At 34.1% G+C, this 18224-nt stretch overlaps 1 protein-coding gene across 1 annotated transcript in view; it reads right to left on the bottom strand.

Annotated features, from left to right (window-relative positions):
- Positions 1–4049: 4049 nt before the first annotated feature.
- The window catches only part of LOC114325822 (mucin-12-like), a 95900-nt gene continuing 81725 nt past the window's right edge, over positions 4050–18224 (bottom strand). Inside the window, exons 6-7 of the mRNA XM_028273953.2 lie at positions 13726–13878; positions 4050–5307 (exon numbers count right to left, since the gene is read on the bottom strand). Of these exons, the coding sequence (XP_028129754.2) occupies positions 5138–5307; positions 13726–13878 (323 nt within the window). The 3' untranslated portion in view covers positions 4050–5137. The remainder of the gene's footprint in view (positions 5308–13725; positions 13879–18224) is intronic.

Genomic DNA, 18224 nt, shown 5'->3' with positions numbered 1-18224 from the left:
GAGAGTTCAGTAATGCCGTTATAAATAAGGTAATGTCATACTGACCTGAGAAAAAATTAGTTGATGGAAAACCAAGGCACAGCCAGAGTCAAGGTTCAGGTTCAGTCGAGCGAGCTAACCAAGATATCAAGAAAATGTTAGCAGCCTGGATACAAGACAATACCACAACAACGTGGTCAAAAAGATTTGAGTTTTTACGTTTACGATCTTGTCCAGAGTATTTTACGTTTTAGAGAAATTATTGGCAAACAACCGGGGTAGCAAATTATTTACCGAATTTTCGTTGAATCTGGAAATTACTGAAAAGTTTAGTAAAAACTAGTTTTGACTGAAATATACTTAGTCTCAACTAGAATTAACTGAAAATATTTGATAGTACTAGTTTTCACTAGTTAAAACTAGAATTGTTTAAAGCCCACAGTTAAAACTAGTTTTCCCTAGTAAATTCGGATTTTAACTGAAATCGAGTTTTCACGGTAACATATATACTGAAAGATAATAACTTATGGGGAAAGTAAATTAGGGAAATAGACTCCGCTTAAGGCTGTTTTATCGGTGCACCAAAACCTAGGGACAGTGTTTTCTCTGTTATTTACCGACAGAATGTCTCGAAATTTGGACACGTTGTTCGAAATTATGTTGCCTTTAAAATGATGGTTTTACTTTTTTTATTTTTTTGAAAATTCTGTTGAAAAATTAGATTATAATGTTTAACGTTCTATTATAACCAAACTTTTTACTCCCATCACTTGAAAGAGTTTTTTTTTCTGTAATCGTTGATTTTTTTTTCACCTTTCTGTGTCCAGTAATAATCGAGAAAAGCGTGTTCCAACTTTGAAGAAAATTTGCTAAAAATATTGAAATCTAATAATGAAACGAGTTACGCAGCATTGGCGCTTAGTTTCATCGTTATCGCCTTCGTGACGACAAATGTCATGAACGTACGGTCAGTCGGTCAGTTCGCTTGAATTATTAGAATCCATTTCCAGTTATTCATTCTATGTATTTTCTTCATCAACTTGCTTAGTGTTTACAGTTTACAGTATTCTTAGTTATTTTGAAAACATTAAACTTATTTAGTTTACGGGTATTTTAAGTACATAATATATTATTAGTTTAGTGGTATAAGTTACAAGTTCTTTAGTTTACGCGTATTTTTAAGTATTACATTAGTTTAGGGATATAAGTTGACAAGATAAGAAATGAGTCCCAGGGTGTTTTAAAATAAGACAGAAAATTATACTACTATCCACGATTTGTGTTTTATTCATCAATTGGATACTTTTTTTTATGTAACTGCAACCTATAAATATATTAAAATAATGTATATGTTACCGGCCAAACCCGATTTCGGGACAAACTAGTTTGGCCTAGGCCAAACTACTTTGTCCTAACCGCCTAGGATAAACTAGTATGACCTAGGTCAAACTAGTTTATCATATCACGCGTAGGCTAAACTAGTTTATCCTGATATAAATAAACACACTTCAGGCCAAACTAGTTTAGCCTAGGCCAAACTATTTTATCCTGATATAATAAAGATCCACACTTCAGGATAAACTAGTACGGCCTTCTTCTTATTCTTCTTCTAGTGCCTATCCGTTTCGGATATTGGCGATCATCATGGCAATCTCTACTTTTCTCACTGCTGCTCTGAAAAGACTTTTAGTGGTTGTGTTGAACCACGTACGTAGATTTTTCAGCAAGGTGTTAAATGAAAGCTTATAATCCAAGGATGGTACTAAAAGTGACAAAATTGACCTATGCTGTCTGTCTGTCGGTCCGTCCGACCGCGAATATAACTGCTCTGTCACTATACCAGGTAGAATGAAAAATGAGGTGTCAAATAAAAGCTTATAATCCAAGAATGTTACTAAAGCCCAAACTAGTTTGGCCTGAAGTGAGCGTCTAGAACCGGAAGTCCTAGAACAAAGGACCCCGCAGAAACTTTATGGGAAATGGCTCTGTCAAATGCTCTGAAACTTAGGATTGTGGTAATTCTTGATGTGTAGAACAAAAGACTCCATGGATGCGTAGCTCCAAAAAATCATAGTTCTAAGATATAAGCCTCTGAAGATATAGGTATAGAGAGGACGTTTGAGTTGGAATAAATTCATTTTCTCGAGAATGGGCGACTCTGGAGATAAATTACGAATCAGGTCAATTTTTATTTTTAAATTATAATTTTTGGCATATATATCATACTAGTGACGTCATTCATCTGGGCGTGATGACGCAATCGATGATATTTTTAAATAGTAATAGGGGTCGTGTGATAGTTCATTTGAAAGGCTATTTAATTCTCTATTCACTAATATAAACATCAACATAATCATTTATACAGGGTGCCCAATTTTTTTTTAATTAAATTATTTGAGACAAAAAGAAGAATGTATATAATTTATTTAATTCGAAATACATTTTACTGCTGTCAGAAAACAGAAAAAAATGTTTATTTGATAAATAAATATTGTTTTTTGCTTAAATTCAATATTAAAGCTGCCACCCACCTACCTCTTGGCAGTTTGGACATTTAATTTAAGCGAAAGGCAATGTTTATTTTTCAAATTAACATTTTTTTCTGTTTTCTGACAGCAGTAAAATGTATTTCGAAATAAATAAATTATATACATTCTTCTTTTTGTCTCAATTAATTTAATTTAAAAAAAGTTTTGGCCACCCTGTATAAATAATTATGTTAATGTTTACATTAGTGAATAGAGAATTAAATTACCTTTCAAATGAGCTATCACGCGACCCCTATTCCTATTTAAAAAAATCACCGATTGCGTCATCACGCCCAGATAGATGACGTCACTAGTATGATATATACGCAAAAAAAATATTATTTAAAAATAAAAATCGAGCTGATTCGTAATTTATCTCTTGAGTCTCCCATTCTCGAGAAAATGAATTTATTTCAACTCAAACGTCCTCACTGTACCTATAACTTCAGAGGCTTATATCTCAGAACTATAATTTTTTGGAGCTACGCGCCCAGGAAGTCTTTTGTTCTACATATCAAGGACTACCAGAATCCAAAGTATCAGAGCATTTGACAGAGAGCCGTTTCCAATAAGGTTTCTGCGGGGTCCTTTCTCACCTTTAGTACCAGCCTTGGATTCTAAGCTTTCATTTGACACCTCATTTGTCATTATATCTGGTATATTGACGGAAGAATTACATTCGCGATCGGACGGAAAGACGGACAGACAGCCTCGCTTAGATTTCTCACCTTTAATAACATCTTCGGATTAAAAGCATTTATTTGACACCTCATTTTTCATTCTACCTGGTATAGTGACGGAGCAGTTATTTTCGCGGTCGGACGGACCGACGGACAGACAGCCTAGCTCAAATTTCTCACCTTTGGTACCATCCTTGGATTATAAGCTTTCATTTGACACCTTATTTGTCATTCTACCTAGTATAGTGACGGAGCAGTTATATTCGCGGTCGGACGGACAGACAGCCTAGGTCAAATTTCCCACTTTTAGTACCATCCTTGGATTATAAAGGACGTAATTTGGGAATTCCCCGCATGTAAAAGTCCTTACATGTTCGTCAAATTACTTTCGACTCGGCTAAATTAGTGTAGGCTAGGCCGTACTAGGCGAAGGATTTCCTGGCTGAAAAATCTACGTACGTGGTTCAACACAACCACTACAAATCTTTTCAGAGCAGCAGTGTGAAAAGTAGAGATTGCCATGATGGCCGCCAACATCCGAAACGGATAGGCACTACAAGAAGAAGAAGGCCGTACTAGTTTATCCTGAAGTGTGAATCTTTATTATATCAGGATAAACTAGTTTGACCTAGGCCAAACTATGTGACAAAAATGTTATAATTCTTTTTAAAATATTATCCACGATAAAATCAATCTAACAAGGTATTCCCGACAAAACTAATTTGAATGGAGAATAATGCATTTTGTTGTCATTAAAATACTTGTCCGCCGGCGCCACTGAGTAAAGATCGAATTGTCGGTCGCACTCTCTACTTCCAATCAATTTCAAGTAGGGAGTCACGTGTGTCTGACGTAAGCAGTCTACGAAAGTAAGTGATACGCCCACTTAACATTGCAGTGTGCTTCAACTGATAAAACAGCCTTAAGGATGAAGACAAAGAAAATTGTTAATAAAATAAATAAAACTGTACATTTTATTCAACATTAAATGATCAAATTATTCTAAATTGTATAAAAAGCTTATGTAAATACTAACATAAGCAGTAATGCTATGAAAACCCGTTTTTATAATATATTAACTACATAAGAATATAAGAGGAAGAATCAAAGACAGATCTAAAATTTTTTTTACATTTCACTACAGTGGCAAGAGTGATAAATCCACTAATTCCACTTATACAGAATTGAATCATGCTCCTGCTGAGGAAACGAAAAATAAATGAATAATATTCATTTAAAAGAAATATAAGGTATTTTTCTGTTATCAACTATTTTCAATAAAAATAAGCCACAATTTTACCAAAAAAATGATTTTATTAACGTTTCGACGCCCAAGTCGGTTGTCGTTGTCAAAATACAAAATAATACTAAATTAAACAAAAATGTTGTTGCTTAGTAAAAAATTCTTCTAATAATTTATTTAATCCGACTCACTTATATCGGCAATTCAGACATGTATTATACATTTTAAAGTAGAAGACTTTAAAATAATATTGCCAATATTGATGAGTTGCGTTCCTGGGACGACTTTACTAAACTAAAACTTTTACTAGACTTTTACTAAAAGATAGTTCATTTGATTACATGAAATCAATACAACTCAAGAATATCCGCCACAAAACATCATAGCATGTGATCTGTCTTTAAAAAGACAACCAAATGCAACGGTGGCACTAAAATTCTCGCGTTAGAGATTCCATAGTAAATCACGATTTTTTTTATTTATTTATTTATTTAATTTTTCTGTTAATATTGACTATTATGTCCAAGTTCCATATTATAATAATACTGAACATTCATTATGCTTATCTTCTCTTTATCTTATATTTTAGAACTAACATTATTTGACTCTTCCTTATATATAAAAACAATAAAAATACTGACAACGAGTTTAACATTAACCTTAAAATTATATTTACAAATTTCTTATTTCTACACAACATTCTCGTGCTATACTCTACTATTCAGTGTGGCTTTCCCTCGTTTCTTCATTTTAATTATTCGATATGACACAATCATGGCTACAAGGACTGCGCATAGGAGCACACCCACACCACCGATAATTTCAACACTCATGATTTTCGTATCACTTTTTTCTGCAGCTTCTACTTGATGTTTATCTGAAAAATATGGAACAAGATTAAAGTTTTGTCTTTATAAACTAACTCTATATGTAGTAATTTAATAATTTTATATACACAGGGTGAATTTTTAATGCGACATTGGTCGATAATTCCATTATGGTACAGAATATAAAAAAAGATAATGGCACTTGCGGAGTGTCGACAGAAGTGAATACTTCTTATAGATTCGATTACATTCGATTCAATTCGTATCTATTGCGATTCTACTCGATTTAATCCGATTCAATTTATTTTATTTATTTAATTTAATTTTATTTTATTTAATTTTATTTAATTTAATTTAAATTTATTTAATTTAATTTGATTTAATTTTATTTAATTTTAATTAATTTAACTAATTTTATCTAATTTGATTTAATTTAATTTAATTTAATTTAATTTGGTTTAATTTGATTTATTTTGATTTAATTTGATTAAATTTGATTGAATTTGATTTAATTTTATTTATTTTATTTAATTTTATTTAATTTTATTTAATTTTATTTAATTTTATTTAATTTTATTTAATTTTATTAAATTTTATTTAAGCTAATTGTATTTAGTCAACACCAATAGGATTGAAACCACCCCGAACCCAGTCAATAATATGAAATTCTGAATATGTATATAGGTATATTTTATCATAGAAAAATGTGCAGCACTATATTTTTCGGTAAAACTGAACAAATCTCAAATCAATCCCTGCAGTGTTAAGACCACCCCGAAGCCAGTCAAGAATTGAAAATTCGGAATCTATATTTAGTTTTAGTATAAAAACATGCGCCGCCCTTTTTTTCGAAAAACTGAACAAATCAACCCTTATAGGGTTGATACCCGTGACCTGACATCATCAATACATTATTATTAAACTGTTTTTATTTGTTTCATTATTTTTAACGCTTAGTTTTACTACTTTAAAGTGAAAATTCACGATAAAAAATTTTAAAAAAATTATCTAGCTATCATATTAACAAGAATATATGCATAAATATATATGAAATATATTTAAAAAGAAGTGGTCAAAAAAAGTACCATCACTTTTTCATAGGAATGTATGCAAAATGCATTTTTGTATAAAGTCAGTAATACTAAATTTGCTAAAAAAATAAATTTTGGCGTTACGAATTGTACCGTTACGAATGTGTATCGTTACGAAGTGTCGCCGTTACGAACTATCGCCGTTACGAACTGTCATCTTTACGAATTATTCTTTACCATTTGTCGGGTTACGAATTGTCGGGTTGGGTTACGAATTGTCGCGTTACGAGAAATCGTGAAACCGTTGAAACCACCCCGAACCCAGTCAGTAATATCAAATTCGGGATATATACTTAGTTTCACCATAAAAACATGTATCGCACTATTTATTTTTGAGAAAATTGAACAAATAACCCCTATAGGGTTGAAGCCATCCCGAAGGCAGCCAATAATTTAAAATTCGGGATTTATATTTGAAATTACCGTGAAACCAGTCAAACAATAGATAATTCGGGATATGTACTCAGTTTACCAAGAAAGTTAAAATATGTAAATGTATAGACATGTCTCCATACAACGAGGAGTCAGACAAGGTTGCATTTTGTCGCCAACATTGTTCAATGTTTACTCGGACCAGTTATTTAAAAAGGCACTTGAGAGACAGCCATATGGAATAAAAATCAACGGGGAACTACTTAATGTGATTAGATATGCAGACGATACAGTAATTCTGTCAGATAATATTGAAGGTCTCCAAATTCTGCTTGATCGTATTCACGAGGTAGCAGAGGAAATGGGCATTAAAATAAACTCAAATAAAACCAAATTTTTAGTGTTTAGTCGTGATCCACATCCTGATGCAGATGCAAAGCTACAATTAAACGGAGGCAAAGTTGAGAAAGTTCACAAAATGACATATTTGGGAACTGTGATAACTGATAACGGACCAATTAGATCCAGACATAGAAATAAAACGTAGAATAGCAATGACTAAAACTACTTTTATGAAAATGAAGTCATTTCTTTGCAAAAATCATCTCAGTTTAGAACTAAGACAAAGAATGGTTAAGTGCTATGTTTGGTCCGTACTTTTGTATAGTGCAGAAGTGTGAGCGCTAAAAGTATCGATCATGAAGAGAATTGAAGCATTGGAAATGTGGATTCATAGACAGATGCTGAAAATACCCTGGACAGCAAGAAAAACTAATGAAGTAGCACTAAGGAGGGTCAACAAAGATAGAGAACTGCTAAAGACTGTTAGACATCGAAAAATGTCTTATCTGGGACATATAGTGAGGGGAAGTCGATATAAAACATTACAACTGATCCTTAAAGCTAAAATAGAGGGCCGTAGAGGTGTAAGAAGAAAACATATTTCTTGATTAAAAAACATTCGTGAATGGACTCAGATATCAAATGCAGGACAGTTATTCCATATTACAGAAGATCGAGAAGCCTTCGCAATGGTGATCAACGTCGGATAATTCTGATATGGCACGTGAAGAAGAAGAAGATAGACATGTATATTATGGTATACCGCAAGGTTATCACTCGCGTCACGACTTTGAATGACGTCAAATACGATTTTAGTCCCGTCAAAATTCCATACCGAGCGATAAGAAGCAACTTCAAAAAAATATTTAGAAAAAATGTAGGCAATGATGTTGTCCAGGCAAACCTTGTTCAATTTTGTCAATATCGGTATTAAACTCTCTTAGCATTAGTTGGAATATACAAATATTTATCTTTTGCTAAGCAATTACCATTTACTTTGTTGCAAATGCTTCTATAAAAATTGACGATGGGTGCTCATCCCCTACACATTACATCTGTCAACAGACATAAAATATTTTATGTGTCGTAATTTTGAACAATTAGTTCATCAAAAGGGATGAATAATCAGGGGGATGTTTGCATTTGCGTGTCGATTGAATTGATAATTGATGGCACAAGAGTAGGCGGAAGCGTCATTGAAAAGGTAATTTATGTTTCAAAATTTCGATGAATGTAACCGATAGGAACGGACACATAAAAAATTAGCATATGGGCCTAATAATTGATTATATGTGCAGATGGTGCGGTTTAGCCGAGCTACAAATCGTCAAAATTAATATTATGATGTTTTGCAAGTTTGTTAATGCCTGAAAGCGATTTGCAAAAAAAATTGTCCAAAAATTTCATTATTGTAAAACAAGTAAATAAAAATAATATACGTCCAAGAAAAAAAGAAAAAAATAAACTGCATAAGAAAGTCATGAAATTAGTCTTCCCACTACTACAGAAAAAAACCCAGTACCTTCAATTCTGCTCTATCACATATACAGGCAAAATATCAAATATTATACGAAAATAGCCCAACACATAAGAATGAAAGGAATAACACCAGCTTTCAGAACTAACAACAACTTAGGCAAGTACATTAAGAAAAATAAGAGCCAAAAGGGAAAGCAATTGCAGAGTGGTGTATACAAACTGTGGATCAGACCATCTTTTACTACAAACCAAATTTAGATGCAGAGTTAACAGGGAAAGAAACGAATGACAACAAAGAACAAACAAACTGGACCTGGAAAAACTGAAGATCCAGGAATGTAAAGAGAAGTTCGAACAAGAAGTCGCAAATGAATTAAGAACGCTAGAACTGCACTCTATAGAGGGTAAATGGAGTAATATCAAAACGGCAGTACTGACAGCAGCAGCGTCCACCTTGGGAAACAAGAAAAAAGAGAGAAGAGGAGCATGGTTTGATAACGAGTGCAGACAAGCAATAGAGGAAAGAAATGAAGCACACAAAATGTACATAACAAGAAGAACACAGACAAGGTATGTAGAAAGAAAAATAGAGCCTATGAAAAGAGACAAATAGAAAAAATGGAAGAAAATTTCAAAAACAACGAAATTAGAGGGGCTTACGAATACCAAAAAAAGATAAGAAGTGGATATAAATCTCAAACAAGTCTATGTAAAGATGAAAGTGGGCAAATAATCAGTGACCAACAGAAAGTCACAGAAACCTGGAAGCATTATTTTCAGACCCTACTTGGAACACAAGTAGACATGGAAGATGAAATGGGTATGAACTACGTAGAAGAGATTGAAGTAAATAATGGAGTAGAAGCTCCAACTATAGAGGAAGTTCTCGAAGCTATTAAGGCCCAGAAAAACAATAAAGCTCCGGGAGTTGACGAAATACCAGCAGAACTGTATAAGGTAGGAGGCGACCACTTAGCAAGTCACATCCACGCGCTCATCAAAGACATATGGCAAGAAGAGAAAATACCCCACGACTGGAAGAAAAGTATAGTATGTCCGATCTATAAAAAAGGAGACAAACTCCAGTGCAAAAACTACCGTGGTATCTCTCTACTATGTACAGCATATTATAAATCCTCACGTATATTATAAACCAGCGGCTCCAACCACTAGCAGAAAATATTATTGGAGAGTATCAGACGGGCTTCCGATGGGGATGATCGACACTGGATCAAATATTTACAGTCAAACATATCGTGAACAAATCATGGGAACACGATATGGATGTTCACAACGTGTTTGTAGACTTCAAACAGGCTTACGACTCAGTCAAAAGGAACATACTATACTATATATTGGCTGAATTGGCAATACCGCACAAGCTAATAAGACTCATTAAAGCCACAATGAATGAAACTCAGGCATGTGTACGAATACAAAACCACCGGACAGACTTTTTCAAAATTTCGCAGGGACTAAAGCAGGGAGATGGGCTGTCCCCAACATTGTTTAACCTGGCACTGGAGTATGCGGTTAGGCAAATGTAAACTGGACGAGGAAACCTACTGACCAACTGAACGGTTCAACTGGCTGCTTATGCTGATGATATTAATATTATGAGTAGAACATCAACAGGAGCACAGAAAACATACGCAGAGGTAAAAACACAAACAAAAATGCTAGGTCTGGAAATTAACACAGAAAAAAACAAAAATAATGACTCAGACGAGAAGAAATATAGTCCCACAAAACATTTTACATGAAGATGACATTGAAGCGATTGGAAAGTTTACATACCTGGGAGTAGAAATATATGCCGACGGATCAGAAGATGGAGAAATACGCAAGAGAATAACGCAGGCACACAGAGCCCTCTCCCATATATTCTGGTCGAAAAGTGTCCACCGAAATACAAAGATGAGGATCTATAAAACTTTAATTCGACCAATAACATGCTATGGCAGTGAAGCCTGGGTCCTGAAAGAAACATCCAAAAACACCCTCGATACAGTCGAAAAGAAAGTACTGAGAAGAATACTAGGACCTGTGAGGGAAAACGGAATCTTCAGCAGTCGATACAACAACGAACTTTATCAACTTTATAAGGAAGCACCCCTGTCAGATTTCATTAGAATACAAAGATTGCAATGGGCCGGACATGTGATAAGAATGGAAGAGCATAGGCTACCAAAAAGAGCACTGAATGCTAGAATACAGGGAAAGAGACCGATTGGAAAGCCAAGAAAGCGCTGGGAAGACACAGTAAACAGCGACGCACAAGCCCTTTTAGGAGTATGGAGAATTTTTAGTATGGAGTATGGAGAATTTTAGTATGGAGAAGAGCAGCCACAGACAAGCAAGGGTGGAGGCAAAAAATAAAGAAGGCCAACGCTCAATTTGGGCTGTAACCCCGTAGAAGAAGAAGTATACAAACTGATATGTGATGGCTGTCCAAAAACTTACATCGGCCAAACTGGCAGAACGTTTGACAAGCGCATAGCAGAACACAAAAGGGCTTTCAATAATAGAAAAACAGAATCTACGTACGCACTTCACTTTCTAGATCATAATCATTCTTTTAATGAACAGTATCAAATTCTCCCTATTCAAAATAAAGGCCTTAATCTATCTTTCATAGAATCTATGGAAATTAATAAATTAAAACATACAGATATAATTCTGAATGAACAACTTGAGACAAACACTCCCCACTTCTCAACCTATTCTGTCAGAGACTTTAAAGTGTTGACGCCTTGTCAAAACCCATCACTTGAGAAACGCACTCTGCCGAAACAGCTGTGGTGACATTATTTTGAATAAATTTTGTGGAAATGTTCAAAACAAAAGTTTTCGGTGTTTTATTGTTAGATAAAATGAATATCCATCAAGTAATGGTCGAATCCATCAATAGATCATTTCAATGTTTGTGGAATGTTAAACTCAAGGAGTATCGCTATATCAACAAAAGAAAAATAATGCATATGAATGCAGATCAAGTAAATAAAAAGTAAAATTTTTAAAATACGTTTCATCTTGCATTAGTTATGTTGTGAGCAAAGCTTCTTCGGTGCCAAATATGTGACGCTCTGATAAATGTTGCTTCACCGAGATGCTCCTTTTTTTTTCTAATTTTTTTATCTTTATTTTTCTCCTTTAAAATATTTATCACTACCGCGACAGGAGCTCGTTTCCTTCTTGAAGGAGCCATTTTTGAATTGTCCAAACTACTTGAATCGCTCGTATTTAATGTAAATGTTCGCAGTTCTACTCGTAACTCGGATCCGAGTACTCGTAAATGTAAAACCGGCATTAGTTAATTAAAAAATAAATTTTCAACATGTGTTACCAAATGTGTTTAAAGGTCGCGTCATATTATAATGCACGTCGCGTTTTCGGCACGTAGCGTTTGCAGACCGGCAATCGGACTGCCCATTCACATTATCTTACATAGAACGTTTCCGTTGGTTTCAGTTTGGTGCGGTGCAGATGTGTTTATTGTCACAACACATGCTTACATGACAAATTGCCTCGAAAACTACTTTTTAAATTAGACCGGGCAGTATCGTCGCCCCGGCTAGCGAAATTATTCCGATTCGATATTTTTAAACAAACTTACTCAAAAAGAAGTCCTTATAACATATCCACAGGGTGCCGGGCGGTACCTTGGTCGAAAAATTGTTTAAACATTTTTTTTAAACAAATTCACAAAAATATTTTTTCATTTCGAGCAATATTTTTTTAGATAAACTGGGTCATTCTGGGCAAAAAAGGTCTCTTGTCATTTTTCTCTAAAATTGATTGTTGTCGAGTTACATGCTTCAAGGCTTAATAACTCGATTAAAAGTATTATTATGAATTTCAATAAGTGACCAAATCAAGTTTCAAACCCCTTCTTCAAGGTCCCAAAGAGATTTTTGTCATTATTTTACTACAAAGCTGTTATTTTTAGTTATTAACAATTAGCGCTATAGTCCAACTGTATCGTCGCCCCCGTTAGCGAAACTATCTCGATTAGATTTTTTGCACAAACTTACTCAAAAAGAGTCCTTATAACAAACACATCCACAGGGTGCCGGGCGGTGCCCTTGTCAAAAAATTGTTTTAACAATTCTTATTAAACAAATTCACAAAAATAATTTTTTCATTACGAACGATTTTTTTTTTAGATAATTTGGGTTATTCTTAGCAAAAAACGTATCTTGCAAAAATGCGGAAATGGCCATATAACTCGACAACAATCAATTTTAGAGAAAAATCACAAGAGACCTTTTTTGCCCAGAATAACTCAAATTATTATTAATTTGGGTTTAATTAAATTATTAATAAAAAATTATTTTTGTGAATTTGTTTAACAAAAATTGTTTAAACAATTTTTAGACCACGGCACCACCCGGAACCCTGTTGATGTGTTATAAGGACCTCTTTTTGAGTAAGTTTGTGCAAAAAAATCTAATTTCGCTAACGAGGGCGACGATACAGTTGGACTATAGCGGTAATTGTTAATAGTTAAAAATAACAGCTTTGTAATAAAATAATGACAAAAATCTCTTCAGGACCTTGAAGAAGTTGTTTGAAACTTGATTTGGTCACTTATTGAAATTGATAATAATAATTTTTAATCGAGTTATTAAGCCTTGAAAATAGCCATTTTCGCAATTTTAGAGAAAAATGACAAGAAACCTTTTTTGCTCAGAATTACCCAAATTATCTAAAAAAAATATTGCTCGAATGAAAAAATATTTTTGTGAATTTGTTTAAAAAAGATTGTTTAAACAATTTTTCGACCACGGCACTGTCTGGCACCCTGTGGATATGTTATAAGAACCTCTCTTTGAGTAAATTTGTGCAAAAAATCGAATAGGAATAATTTCGCTAGCGAGGGCGACGATACTGACCGGTCTAAATACTTTGTATCAAATTCAAAGAAATACCTAAATAAACAACGAGGGGAAAACGACCCGTAGCTGTCAACATCCGAAAAATATTGATTTCGAATGAACCGAACGCAAACGTAACGTGTCTTATACGCTACGTTACGTGTTTTATACGCACAATATAAATGGTTCAATTTAAAAACCATTAAATTATATTTTTCGCAAACGAAACGCTACGTGCCGAAAACGCGACGTGCATTATAATATGACGCGACCTTAAACATTACAAAAATTTGCAGTTGATACATACCTGCTAGGATATCCGTCTCTTCTTCTGCTGTAAGAAAATCAAGGTTGGAAAACGTAACTCGGATGCCGTTTTCAATCTCAAAACACAGCTGTTTCGATACTTTATCCTTCTGCGGTTGAATTTCATTTTTGGCCCAAACAGACACGTTCCCGTCTAAAAATAAAAGACAACAAATTTTAATTTTGAAGGGTCTAAATCAGTGCAGTACAAAAATATCAAAAGTACAACGGTCAAAACTATTTGGAGAAAATTAAAAGAGTGCAAAAAAGGAGAATTAATACAAAATACATATCGGCTATTGATTATGTATTTTAGAAAGGAACTACAACGTTAACGGGGTTTTATTGTTTCATATAGTCAATGGACCTCCAAATATGAAAAGCCCACGGAGTGCTACCATTTAAAGGGGTGCGTTTTTGAGAAAGGGCTGAATTAGTCCCTAGGCACAGGGCGAATTAGGGTGAGTTCTATGCAGTTTGGGAGCGTTCAAGTATTACGTAACGCAGTTTGGGGGGGAGGGGGGGTCTTGTAAAACGTTACGGCGCGTTACATGGGGGGGAGGGGGTTCGAACAGCGCGTTACGTAACATTATTTTTTTAAAAATTAGTAAATCCTTTATAAAAGGTATCTATTTTAAGGTAAATATATACCTTTTATAAAGGATTTACTATTTTTTGTATTACATGGCATACAGCCAACTACAGGAAAACTTTTTCCTTGTGGATTCTTTTTTAACTTAAATGAAAAAAAACTACGGAATTTCTTTTATGTTTTACATAGACCCCTGAATTGTATTATGTTGCACCCTCACGCTCCGGTCATGTTCCGACAACAGGACAATAATTAATAGTACCTATTCAAGTGAAAAAATCTTAAATTTGTAAAGAGGAAAACTGACAGAGCGTGTTGCGACATTATGAGTGAAATAAAAAAATGTAACAGAAAAAGATAAAAACTGAAGACGGAATTCAACCCAACGTGACAAAGATTAAACGTAAGAAGAGATAGAGAAATTTCTGTCAAAATTTGGTATTTATGACCCTTAAAATAACACCAAATGCTAAAATTTATTAGCCTGCAGATAGTGTGGATGTCTCGTCAGCCGAGGGTATGATCAGTGGCGTGGTAATTTTATGGTCAAACTACGTTTTGTTCTAATTTTTATCATTGTGAGAATTAAAAAAATCAACTAATATTTTTATCTCCACCACTGAGAGCGGTCAACTTTTTGGTTTCCTGTATTCTTCGGGACATATTCGGGACAATTTATCACAAAGTGTAAATATTACTAATTTTACCATCTTGTAGGGTATCTGCGTTCTCTTTCTTTTCCACTATTATATATATTATATCTCTCTTTGCCAACGTTTAAATTAGGACCCACTTGAATCTCGCTTCAACACGCGTCTCGACCTCGTCGTGAGAATTCTCCTTAACACAGATGAAGCACAGTAACATCTGTTTCCAACAATTAGATGGACCTGTCTCCACAACAAAAGATTAAGGGCCGGTACTTTATGTCCCGGTTAAACCTCGGTTAGCTAACCGGGGTTTAATCGGGACAGAAAAGTACCCCATAGGGCCTCTTGCGTTGTAATAAAAGCAATTATAATTATTATTATAATTATTTATGAATATAATAATAAGTATAATTGCGTTTATGTCTATGTTTTGCATATATTTCTGTCCCGATTAAACCTCGGTTAACTAACCGGCTGTTAACGGAGACATAAAGTACCGGCCCTAAAAGATACAGATGTTATTTAAGAGGTTGCAGAAGGAAACTACATGTTCATAAATCTTGTATGTTTTCTGAAATCGTTTTCTGCAGTAGGTATTCATTAATGTTTTAAATACGCAAATTTTCAAATTATTTAAAAATGTCTTTAAATAAAAAGCATTAAATACAAAACCCACTATATTGATACTTAGTTTAGAAAATTGATAGATATTTAAAAAAATAGTACCCTTATTTAAAGTGTGATTTCAAAATTTCAAGTGAATTTCAAAATTTCACCTTGCATTATTCATAATAGACCCTACATAATACACATTTTTGAGATGAGGTTGTTAAGCAGCTTCTAAAAACAAAAATATACATGGTGTTTAATTAAAATTAAAGATAATGGACTATGCTAGACTTGAGTGAATCACCCTGTATATTCAAATTTATGTTTAAATAGTCCATAGTTGAATTTAAAAGTTGACGTATCCTAGCGTTTTTATAATTTTCTAAAATAATGACACATGACAAAAACAATTTTATTCCATAAGTGGTTTCCATACATTATAATTTTAAATGATCACCCTGTATTATTCATAAAGACCATAAATTCAGATTGTTAAGCAGCTTTTAAACATATAAAAATATACAGGGTGTTAAAAAATAAAGCTTATGGACTACGGTAGTCTTGCATGAATCACCCTGTACATTTAAATTTATGTTTTTATATATGAAAATCTACGGGTCTCAGCGTTTTTTAAAATTGATTAAAACATGGACAGAAATAATTTTATTCCATAAGTGCCTTCTTATATATACAGAGTGTTTCAGAAAAAGGTAACACGATCTTTAAGATATGTGAAAAACTGAAAAATAATTGGGGTTTGCTTAGTATAAAATTTTTGTAACGGCATGCGTTTTCACGATACAGGACGTTGAAGAACAGAAAGTTTTACACATTTTTTTCAATATTTTTCCGAAACTACTGGCAACATCGTATAATATTTGTTATACAAAAATTTTTACTAAGCAAAATAAAATATTGAAATAATAAATATGTTATTTTATTTTAAGTTTTTATTAAAGAAGATCAAGTAGAAGAATGCATGAGAAGAACAATAAAGGGTGAAGCCTAAAATGTATGTAAGGATGGGGCCAAACAGGGAAAATGTAAATGTAAATGTAAAATTAGTAATAAAAGATTATTATTCTAAGTTTTGGACATATTTCATGTCATGGGACATGAAATTACGATTGGCAGGGATAACCAGACACATGAACTAAAAAGAAGAATCGTTCTTGGGTGGGCAGCATTTGGAAAACTGAGAGAAACTTTTAAGAGTGAGTTGCTCATATGCCTAAAGAGAAAGGTATTTGATCAGTGCGTCCTCCCAGTCTTGACGTACGGATCAGATACACTTGTATGTATATACACCGTTCTTAGGCGTCAACGCCCTTCGGTAGGGATCTATGGGGGAGTATCACCGAGCCGCAAGCCCTTATCCCTTGCCGTACTGCTCCCTCATAGGTCGATCAGATGCCCGCATATTCCAGTCTAAGCGCCAGATTCATATTTAGAATTTTATACTGACGCGTTAGCCTTTTTGTTTTTCCGATGGCCTGGCTTGGGCTTGAACTCTCGTACCTCACAGCGAAGTGAAGTGCGGGTCAGCCGCTAGTCGCACTGAGCTATCCGATCGACATCAGATACACTTACCTTACCTAAAGCCTCGGCTACCAAACTAAGAGTAACGCAGAGAAGAATGGAGCGGTCAATGTTAGGAATAACTCTGCGAGACAAAATCAGAAACGAAGAAATCAGGAGAAGAACAAAGGTGACTGACGCCATCAAAAGGATAGCTAACTTGAAGTGGAGATGGGCAGGACACATAGCGAGAATGACACATGGGCGATGGACAAAAAGGTTATTGGAATGGAGGCCAAGAGAAGATAAGAGAAGCGCCGGTTGACCGCCTACAAGATGGACAGACGACGTAAGAAAGTTATATAAAAACTGGATGAGAGCGGCGCAGGATAGACGTGGTTGGAAATGAGGGGAGGAGGCCTATGTTCAGCAGTAGACTTTTGAGGCTGGATGATGATTGTAAGGTTTTATTATTACCTCAAATGCGATTAAAATAATAATTCCGGTACTTTTCGCAACCTAGTTTTCGTAAACGTTACGTAACGTTTAGGTAGGGGGAGGGGGGGAGATAAAAACGTTACGGTGCGTTACATGGGGGGAGGGGGGTCAAAAATCTTCAAAAATTGCGTTACGTAATACTTGAACGCTCCCTTCAAACACGTCTACAGAAAAATTGTTCCAGATTAAATGTACTATCGAAATATCACATTTTAAAGTCAAAAATATTTTTTTTTACAAAAATTAATTCAAAAGAATAGCAAGAAAAAAAACACGAAAGATAGCAATTTTGTTTTATCCCCATAACTTTTTCCACTGGGATATAGTTATCGGCATTGCTTTACAAAATAAAAAACTTCCATCATTTTTCTTTAAAAAGACGTTTGGTAGAAGTCTCTATGATTTACAGTTTCCAAAATATGATTTTTCAAAGTTCGCCACTCACAGAGATTTTGGCCCATTTTCCTTGTTACTTCTCAAACATTGTTCTGTAACTTTTTTCTACGCAGGTTTAGGTATATGCAATGTTACATTTAATAGGAAAAAAGATCAATTGTCTTTAAACTGGTCTATTGCAAAAGACTGTGTGACAATTTTTAAGCAAGATGTGGTTTTTGAAAATTTTATACTTTT

The sequence above is a fragment of the Diabrotica virgifera genome, chromosome 3, assembly GCF_917563875.1.
Source record: "Diabrotica virgifera virgifera chromosome 3, PGI_DIABVI_V3a".
Classification (NCBI taxonomy): Eukaryota; Metazoa; Arthropoda; class Insecta; order Coleoptera; family Chrysomelidae; genus Diabrotica; species Diabrotica virgifera.
The sequence above is the reverse complement of the archived record's forward strand: the minus strand, read 5'-3'. Positions and strand labels throughout refer to the sequence as shown.